Genomic DNA, 10,461 nt, shown 5'->3' with positions numbered 1-10,461 from the left:
TGAGACCTGAAATACGAACTTTTCCCTTATTACATATTTCAGCTGGAACCTAACTCGACGTTCAGTGATACTACTGCTTCAGTCTACTTATTTCAAACAAAATCCTACCCACGCATCTCTGTCCCCTTCTCCCATCCAACCGTCACTTTTAGGCCCCAGCCCCGGGGCAGTAGTTTCCACTACGCAGAAGTGGGAGGTGGCAACGGACTCCTCTATCTATTCGCCTCGAAGAGGGGCCGTATGAGTCGCCTGGTTCCGGAGAGCCGTGAGAGATACGGACGGGAGAGGCGGAGTCACGAGAAAGTCCTCGCCCAGGACGCGGCGTCGGTGCAGGCAGAGAGAAGGAGAGTCCGCAGCCGCCGCGCTGGCGCGCAGCTTTACCGTTGACGGTGCCTCTCCTCGCCTCCCCCCAGAAGCCTTCGCGGGATGGCATCGGCGGGAGGGGGCGGGGCCGGGCGCGAGGCTGGCGCCTCCGCCGCGGCAGCCTGCGCTGTGGCCGGAAACAATAGTGGAGGAGCCCGAGCCCCGCGGAACTGCTCCTGCGGCGCGCGGAGCCCACGGTAAAGACCTCGCGCCCCGGTTCCCGACCCACCCGCGCCTCGGTCCCGCGGTCCCGCAGGCCCGCCGCCTTCGCGCTCTGAGCTTCGCGGGCCTTCGGACTGCTCCGCGCTGGGCGCCCCGACGGAAGGAGGGACGGACTCGGGTCCGCGACATCCTGAGCGGCGGGCGCGCGCCCCCAACGCCGGATGTGGAGTGGGGGCCTGGTTCCCCGAGGCGCTGAGTCCAGGGCTGACTTGGCCCTTGGACGCCTTCTTCCTGGGTGGGAGAAAGTCCGTGGCGAGGGAACCCCTAGGCACCTCCCAGCCCGGCTTGAACACCCCGTCTCCGGCGGTGCCGGACCCGCACTGGGGAGCCGCTGCCCGGCCTTCCGTGCGGGTGCTTGAGACGCTCCCGGGACGTCCTCGGGTGTTCGCGCCTCCACGTGTATTTTCCTGCAGCGCATCTCGGATAGGAAGCCTCGCTATGTCGAGCTAGCGAAACGCATCCAAGGGTTCCCACAATGAAGTTAGCAAAGCAGTGTCCCGAGCAGGTCGTTTTTCCTGCATTTAACAGCGTTAAGTAGGTTGAAAGACCCCTGGAGGCGCCGCTATGCTCTCTGTGCCTGGGCCAGGGATGGGACAGAGCAGAACCCCCCGCACCTGCTTTCCTTCGGATCCCCTCCTCAGCCGAGTGAAATACAGGAATCAGAAAAAGGCACTTGGGCATAGTGACACCTATGGCAAGCCTTTAAGTTTTACTAGCTTTGTATCATTACACAGTGATACTGAAGCGCAAGTATGGCGATGCTTGTTTGATGAGTCTGTTGCATTAGAGAAACAGCATCCTTCTCCTAGAAGTTCCTAACTACCATACTGTCAAGTTCTGGAAATTGCATAACTCTCCCTTTCTGTTTCTTAACAGGGGCACTATGAACGAAGAGGAGCAGTTTGTAAACATTGATCTGAATGATGACAATATTTGCAGTGTTTGTAAACTGGGAACAGACAAAGAAACCCTCTCCTTCTGCCACGTTTGTTTTGAGCTAAACATTGAGGGTAAGGACACGGCGTAGATTCATTTTATGGCATGAACTTTACTTTTGCTGAACTAGTTTATAAGGTAAAATAAAATTTCTTGAATGATTGGAAATTGTGCCAAGTATGATGTGTGAAGATCTGTTAAAGATAAGGATTTATGGAAAGGAAGCTGAAGTTCTCACAGCTGTGAACTTAAAAATCTTTTTTTTTTTTTAAGTCCTACAGTACTAATCCCTTTTTTCTAATCTAAAAACAAAGTGTGAGTATTGACTAGTAAACATGTTTCCTGGGTTGAGACCTTACTAAGTTGTCAAGTTTAAAACTGACCTGTGTGAAGGTTTTGTTCTTTACCTTGATGGGCAAATGTAATTGAATTCCTTTGGCCTTCCATGCTGGCACCTGACTGAGGTGAGCTAGAACTCTTTTTTCCCTGGTGCTGTCTTATCTGGGAAAACTTTTTTAAATTTTTAGATAGCCTCTTTTCAGTAATCACACACACTTTTAATAATTTTTAAAAATTAAAAAGTTTTTTTTTACATTTCTTAATATCATCTGTCAAGCATATGAAAAAGAATTCTCCAAATATTAAAAAAAAATGTTATCATGTACTATTTGTTTGGATTGGCATACAGTTGATGTGTGTATGGACATGAATAGTTTGCCCTCAAGAAACACGTGGGATGTGTTTCTTTAATCTTAATGTTATGGACCTTGATTTTTAAAAAATATTTATGACTCTAAAAAGAATCTTAATATTTTTATAATAAAACATATAATTATATGATATTCATTTTCCATTTAAGGTCATATCGGTTGTGATAGTTTTGCCATTTTACTCTCTGGAAGACTTATAGTTGCTGAACATGATCACCTGTGGAAGATCTTGAATTTCATGGGAGTAAATAGAATACGTACAACCTCGGCTTTAATAACTGTAGTAATTATAACTAATTTAAAAGGGCTCACTTAGAAATATGATTCTTGTATAGCATCTGAATTACTATGTCCTTAATAATACTACAGTGAAAGATCTAATTTTATGTTCTTTGAAAATAGAGTTGGCCCTATATATTCTTTTACATTGTAGATTTTAATTTGGGGTGGGCAAAGGCATTAGAAATAATCCAGCTCAAACCTGTATTTTACATGGAAGGAAACTAAGGCCAAATAGGACGGTTCAAGGTTGCTGTAGTGGTGATACCATGCTGTTGTTAGGGCCAGACACTATAATAAAACACCTTACATGGATTACCTTATTTAACTCGGAATAGCTCTGAGATGGCTTCTGTAATCCATTTTAAAGGTAATGGATCCCAACCTTTGAGACCTAAGAAGTGCTTTGAAGTCACGCAGCAGTAATTGACATGCTGGGGTTGGAAGCCTGGTGATCTGTTTCCAGTATATAAGATCTTAATTCCATTGATCTATTGTCAGTAGTTATTTTAGTTGATAGGGTTAATATTAGAAACCCCTTTTCCTGAATCCTATTTAGCCATCCTTGCTACTCTGGCATCCAGCTTTTCCTAACCAGTGCTTCTGACTAAATCAGTAGTGGTGATCGTGCTGTGATAGACTATTTCCACAGAAACCTAAACTTCCATAAGTTGCTTTTATAGCCTTTTTAAAATATGCCTTTTAAATGGTTTTTTGCCATTATATAGAGAATATACAAATAATCCTTAGGTACCACTTTTGTAAATATTTCATTTCTGATGATATCTTTTTTCTTTAAAAGATTCATTTATTTCAAAGAGGTAGCACACTTTCTGAGAGCATGGGGGGTGGAGAGCAGAAGGAGCAGAAGGAAAGGGAGAGAGAATCTTGAGCAAACCTGTCACTGAGCTTGGGCTATATTTCAGGACCCTGCGATCCTGACCTGAGCCAAAATCAAGTCTGACACTTAACCAACCAAGCCACCCAGGTGCCCCGTGATAATGTATTTCTTTTAATTTAATTTTTTATTTTTTTAAGAATATTTATTTGAGAGAGAGCATGAACGATGGGTGAGGGGCAGAGGGAGAGGCAGACACCCTGCTGAGCAGGGAGTCCACCATGGGACAATGTAGGGGTTGATCCCAGGACCCTGAGATTGTGACGTAAGCCAAAGGCAGATGCTTAAACAGGCTGAGCCACCCAGGATCCCTGCCCCCTGATAACATTTACCTTAATATGTAAGTAGAAGTTATATGTTGTTGAAATAATAGTTACATTTAACTTAGAAAACAGTTCTCAGTTTGAATTACAACTGTTCCATTTGGTACTCTACTACACTCAAGATTTTATATTTTAAAATGTCAATTAAACCTTCATGAGAAAACATTATTTTAGAATTAAACTTTCATCTCAATTTATTTGATGTGAGTTCTCCCAAATATACACATTTTTATATTTACTGCAGTGACAAGCCAGTTCTTTTTTTTTTTTTTTTTTTTTTTTTAAGATTTTATTTATTTATTCGTCAGAGAGAGAGCACACATGTGCTCGCAGGCATAAGCAGGCAGAGGCAGAGAGAGAATCGGGCTCCCTGCTGAGCAAGGAGCCCGATGCAGGACTCTATCCCAGCACCTCGGGATCCTGACCTGAGCTGAAGGCAGCAGCTTAACCAACTAAGCCACCCAGGTATCCCAGTGACAGTCTAGTTCTATCATAACCACTTTAACTTAATGTCATAAGATTATTATGAGAGAAAAGGGAGGGAAATGAGAACTCTGAATTACACAAAATTTCGGTTTTCATATCAGTATACAGGTTTTGAAAAGTCAATTTAAAAATGTGATAATAAAGTAGTCATATACCTGAAAAATAAAAAGGTACATTCTTGTCTATTATATGTAAATTGTATATAATAAATATATATTATATATATAATAATATATAATAATAAATATGTATATTCTTGTCTATTACATGTAAGTCTGTTAAAGTCTTTTAAGGTTTCTTTCCCCTGCAAAGCTGTTAGCACAATGCCAATTAATGAATGTTAGAATGTAAGAGAACTTGTAAAAACATGACATTTAACTTTACTAGTTTGGTGTAATATTTTGCAGTATGGTAATGTTGATCTTAACTGGTTTCTTAGTTTACTAATGACTAAATTTGCTCTAAAGCATGCTATTTTCAAATTTTCTTGAGGAATAATAACAATTCACCTAATTTTGAGTCCACACATTTGTAGTAAACAAAAATATTTTATGGCTTTGGGATTGCTGATTAGGTCACATCAAAACTGGTCTAATCAAATGGCTTCTTGTTTAAAAGTTGTGTGCATGCATATATTTATAAAATGAAAAGAAAAGGAGAAAGAGAAATAACAAGACAGTTAAATCTTACTGGATTTCGTATTCTGAGCATAGCTTTAAATTGCCTTTTTTCTGTGACTTTATAGTAATTAAAAGGAAATAGTACCTACATTTTGAATACTTCCTTGTATACTTCAAGGACCTAAGAAGTATATTTTGAGAATTCAACTCTTTTAAAGTGCTCATAAGATTGATTTTTCTTTGTACCTGTAATTCACCATTAGAATAATTTGCCTATGGATTAGAAGACAGATGCATAAACTTCGTAATACTCGTGGCCTATACCCATGGCTCTTAAAACACTATAAACTTGTTTGTGCATATATGACCAGATACTCTAATATCCCTCATAGTCCATTATACTAAAATCTCTACAGTTAGTGACGAAATTACTACCTTTCCCTAAGCTATTGAGACTGGGAGAAAGTTAGCCCAGGACAGTCAGGAGCCAGTAATGAAACTCAGTTGTACAAGGTAACAGAGTCAGAAATGAAACTGGAGGGGAGAAAGATCCAGAATTCTGATGTTACTTCATGCTGTCTGTTTTCATTTTGTGCCAAAAAGCTGTGCAAATATTTCTTAAAGCATCCCTACCTTCCTCTAAGAATTGACTTCCTTTGTTTTCTGTGGAGATAATTTTTTTTTTTCCTAAGACTGGATCAGTTCCTCTTATGGCAAGCAAGGTTCTAGGCTAACTTGATGGTTGATTAGTAAGCATCACTGATACTTACTAGTGCATCTTGGCATTCTCCCCCTAATTTGTTGAACTTTCTAGGCAATTTTCTAGAAGCCAATCCAAATTCAGATCCTCGGTAATCTTTCTAGCAAGAAAACTCCTAGGTATTTTTTTTTTTTTTTAATTTATTTGACAGAGAGAAATCACAACTAGGCAGAGAGGCAGGCAGAGAGAAAGGAGGAAGCAGACTCCCCGCAGAGCAGAGAGCCCGATGTGGGGCTCGATCCCAGGACCCCGGGATCATGACCTGAGCCGAAGGCAGAGGCTTTAACCCACTGAGCCACCCAGGCGCCCCCACTCCTAGGTATTTTTTCTTGGCTAAGGCACTGGTGAACTTAGTGATTACTTTTAATCTCATTCTTTCTTGATTCTGTGTCTTTGACCAAAACACTGTTCACATGGTTAGTAGTCAGGGAACAGTTTGAATCTCCTCAAGTCCTAATTCGGTTTGGATGTGAAAACTGGTTATTTACTACTGAGTCTGTCATTAGTTCTTCCACTGTCCTGCTTCTGACATTCCAGGATCTTTCGGCTTCAGTAAAAGGACTCACCCCTTGTGATAGGGAAACTGTGTAAGTAGCTAACTGAATCTGGCATTAGCGTCTTTCACTTGTGTCACATAATTGCAGATATCTTACATTGGTAATAAATAAAGAGAGCACTTTTAAATATAAAACTTATTGTGACTTTTGAACTTTAACTGGGTTATCTTTGATAGACTTAGAAATACAGCCACGAGGTTATTATTTTTTTTTTCTTAACTGCCTTTTTGATACCTTTAAAGTGCCTGTGACACTTTAAATAAACTGAATACTTTCTAGTGGCAGTAACAGTAAAACCTCATAATATGGTCAGAAATAGGAAGGATGGAAGTGGCAAGTAGGTTTGGCTAGTTGTAAGTTTAAATTGTAGAATATTTTTAAAGAAAAATAATTGAATCTAGGCTAACAACATCTAGTGAAGACTTGGGACTTAACTGGTAAACCATTTATGAGGAGCCAGGTTCCACAGGCTTATCCCTGGCTGCTTTGTAGTTACTCCCAACTTTCCCTCCCTTTGTTACATTTTCTAATTCTAAAGTCTAGGATGAACTTAAAACTTAGATTGTACACAAATTTTGGTTGGGAAGTTTTATCCGTTAGGAATGAGATCTGGCTGTACATAACAGGAAATCCAGGTAATAATGGTGAAATAAAATAGAATGGATATTTATATCTCCCATATAGAAGGAAGTTGAGTCTGAAGTTGGTATGGTAGCTCCATGATTAGAAGGTCTCTAGCTGTTTCTGTTTCTCTATTCCACCTTACTTGCCATATACTTAACCACCTCCAAGGCATCTCTTAGTAGTCTCCTGCATCTAAAAGGAGTTTTTCCTGAATGTCCACCTAGTAGTTTCTTACACATTTCATTGCCTTTTAAGAGAAGCTGCTCCAAGTAAAATCAGTATTTTTCAAAGAAAGGGACAAAGAATATTGAGTAGGCAACAGGCAAAAGCAGCCATAGAGAGGAAAGGTTATTCTACATTGAGGACAAACTATTGAGCTCCAGCTCATACCAACAAGTCATGCTCTAATGATTCTCCTAATCCTGGAGTTAGAACTGGAAGGGATTTTAGCAAAATGAAGGATTGTATTCTGAGGATGGGCATGCAGCCAGATCACATGTGGACTTGTTGCCAGAAAGCTTTAAGAATTTTCAAGTTCCTGACCTATCTCAGTATATAACATGTAATGATTAATGCTACTGCTCTTAAAAGACACCCTCTCCCCTTATTTTACTCTGTTAGAAACTTGTGTGATGAAGCAAGTTAGAGATTAGAATCTTGGAAAAACTCTTCCTACCTTCTCCCTGACTGTGTTGATGATAGACCAACATGGTAATTCCACCTCCCTCATACCTTTACAAGGCAGATTGCTTTTCTCTAGCTGGACACATCTGTCACTGCTCCACTTCTGCTCTGCTGACGAAGCATGTGGGCTCTGGACTCAGACCTGGCCTTGCATCTTGGTCCTACCATATCCTAGTTGGCTTTTCTTTGCCAGATCCCTAAGTTTCTGTGTTATACTGGTTCTCACATGTAACCAGGAAGAGCAGTTTCATATTTGTATTTCTTAGTCTTGAAATCATTGTGCCAGAATCTGTTTCAGAAGGCCGAACCCAGTTGTTGCCATTTGTTCCAAGAAGAGTACTTGGCAGAATACCTGTTGGAGCACAGATTTTTTTGTTCCTGATGCTCAGGCTGGGGCTGCACAAACCGAAGCGTAGTGATCAGGAGCACAGGCTCCTGAGACCATGCTCCAAAGATCCAGAAATGCCAGGTCGGGGAGACATTCCAGAGCAGACTATGGGCATTCAAATTCCCATTTATTAACTGGGAGAACTTGGGCAAGTTACTTATGGGTATCATTACTCTGTCCATTCAGCTAGACGTATATGCCCATCTAAGTTTTATTTTTTATTTATTTATCTATTTTTAAAGATTCCATTCATTTATTCATCAGAGAGCACAAACAGGGAGCAGCAGGCAGAGCAGACAGAGGGAGAAGCAGACTCCTGGATGAGCAAGGAGCCTGATGCAGGACTCGATCCCAGGACCCTGGGATCATGACCTGAGCTGAAGGCAGGCGCTTAACCAACTGAGCCACCCAGGCATCCCGCCCATTTAAGTTTTAAATAGGAAATGATTCATATTTATTTTCTCCCATTTAGAGACACAGTATATAGCTAAAGTGCCGGTAGAAATGACTAGGAAGGTGGGAAACCCTCACTTTGCCAACGATTTTTAAGCAGAATCAAGTGTTTATTACAGCTAACAGAGCTCTCCCATTAGGACAAAGAGGTAAGTGGTAGTAGTTCAATTTGTATGTGATGAAATGAAGGCTCTGAAGTCAAGTACAGTTCCCTTAAAGTCACATTGTTGGTAAATGACACAAGGGATTCAGGTCAGGTCTCTCATGTCAGAGTTGTAGCACTGTGGGGAATGAATATTTCTGTTTGCCCTTTGTCATATTTTAAGAACTTAAATTAGAGACCAGAGCCTATATAATGAAGCCATTCACTCAGTGGTTTTCCTGATGTTTCTGATTAGTTCTGATAATCTACATAGGTTTTTGTTTTTCTCTTTTTTAGTGTTAGCATACTCTGTCCTGGGCTTTTTATCCTCAATCTTTGGGCTTTCCTAACCTTTTATATAATGAAAACTAGCAAAATAACTCCTGCCTCCTTTCCCTCTTCTTCCCCAAGCTACACATCAAAATATGCAACTAATTTTTCGACATTTTTATCTGTATAACCCATAAGTACTTCAAATTAAATGTCCAGATCTAAGCAATTATTCCTACCCTATCCACATCTCTTTTCAGAATGAGTGAATGAATAAATAAGTGAATTCCCCCTCCATCCCTTTAACCAAAAACATCAGGGCTGGAAGTCAAGCGTGGAGAAGGTGAAGACTTTACAAGCCTAGCTGAAAGATAGGCAAGGTGGCTCCACAAAGAGAACCCAGCTGTATCTTAATTCTTAAAAAGTTCCTTCTCAAAGCAGCCTTCCCTGCCTCTCACTGCCCCTTCTCCCCACCCCCACTACTCTTCCCAGTGTTCTTTTCCTCACAACACCCTTTTCTTCATGGCACTTGTTATAATTATTTACTGTAGTTGTTTGTTTGTGTGTTTGTTTGATGTGCTTCCTCCCTCCATTTGTAATTCCATAAGGGCATGGATTTCTTTATAGAGTCTCTTATTTGCTAGTATCTAATCAGCAGCAGCACAAGGACTGTCAAGGAATAATGAATATTTGACTGATGAGAGAATCAGTCTAAAGGAGACTTCAGAGTACTGCTTTTCTTTACATTTCTTTCCCTTTAAACTTGCTCATAGTGAAACTTCTCTGCTGTTTTTCTGCCCTTTTACAGAATTTCACGAGATCTTTCTGGAGTCTACTAAAGATTTATGAATCTTACTAATAGAACTTTGTACCATATTCAAAAAAATAAAATGTAGCCAATAATACTAATTGATGATAATTGGCTCTTTTTCAATCAGGAGGATATACAGTATTTTTCCCCAAAGACTTTTAACAGGGCTATGTTTAAAAAGAGGATTTCTAGATTCATTTGATATGTTGCATTTCTCTTATTCTGGACACCCCAAGGCATTGGATGATCCTGAGTCCATTTTAAATCAGTGATAAAAGCATATTCCTTAAATCAGTAATTTAAAGTTGAAAACAAGGAAGCAGAATATACAATCCAGAATATCTTAGAAATAGCATCATAATTTTATAATTACATAATTATTTATAGAAAAAGGATTAGTTAGAATATTTAAAAATGGCATTCTGGTTCAATTCATAGTTATTTCATCCCATCCTGTGGTCAAAGATGAAAAATGTTTTATGAGATATGGAAATAAGTCTAGATTGAAAATCTTTAATATGTAGGTCAAAATTATTCTCAGTAAAGGGATACAATTTTTGTAATTAAAATAATTTAAAACTGGGGCACCTGGGTGGCCCAGTGGTAGGCCACTGCCTTCAGCTCAGGTCATGATCTCAGGGTCCTGGGATCGAGTCCCGCATCGGGCTCTCCGCTCAGCGGGGAGCCTGCTTCCCTCTCTCTCTCTGCCTGCCTCTCTGCCTACTTGTGATCTCTCTCTGTCAAGTAAACAAAATCTTTAAAAATAATAATAATAATTTAAAACTGTTACTAGAAAGTTGATAAAGAGAAACCAACTACCCAAAAATAAGAGTAACTTTTCTATTGCATGCAAAGTAATATTGGCCTGGAAAGAAAGAAGACAAAGATAGGTTTCTCTGTTCTCTGGAAGAAGTGAAATATCACTCTCAAGTTGG

At 40.2% G+C, this 10,461-nt stretch overlaps 1 protein-coding gene across 2 annotated transcripts in view; it reads left to right on the top strand.

Moving 5' to 3' along the window:
* The first annotated feature begins 215 nt into the window (after positions 1-215).
* The window catches only part of C4H21orf91 (chromosome 4 C21orf91 homolog), a 32,859-nt gene continuing 22,613 nt past the window's right edge, over positions 216-10,461 (top strand). The window contains exons 1-2 of one of the 2 annotated variants that reach the window (XM_046003283.1): positions 216-560; positions 1,462-1,595. In XM_046003283.1, coding sequence (XP_045859239.1) covers positions 427-560; positions 1,462-1,595 — 268 coding nt within the window. In that variant the 5' untranslated portion in view covers positions 216-426. The remainder of the gene's footprint in view (positions 561-1,461; positions 1,596-10,461) is intronic. The other variant, XM_046003282.1, reaches the window with a different exon arrangement.

This window comes from Meles meles, chromosome 4 (genome assembly GCF_922984935.1).
Source record: "Meles meles chromosome 4, mMelMel3.1 paternal haplotype, whole genome shotgun sequence".
Classification (NCBI taxonomy): Eukaryota; Metazoa; Chordata; class Mammalia; order Carnivora; family Mustelidae; genus Meles; species Meles meles.
Note: the sequence above shows the minus strand (reverse complement) of the source record. Positions and strands in the feature narration are given on the sequence as shown.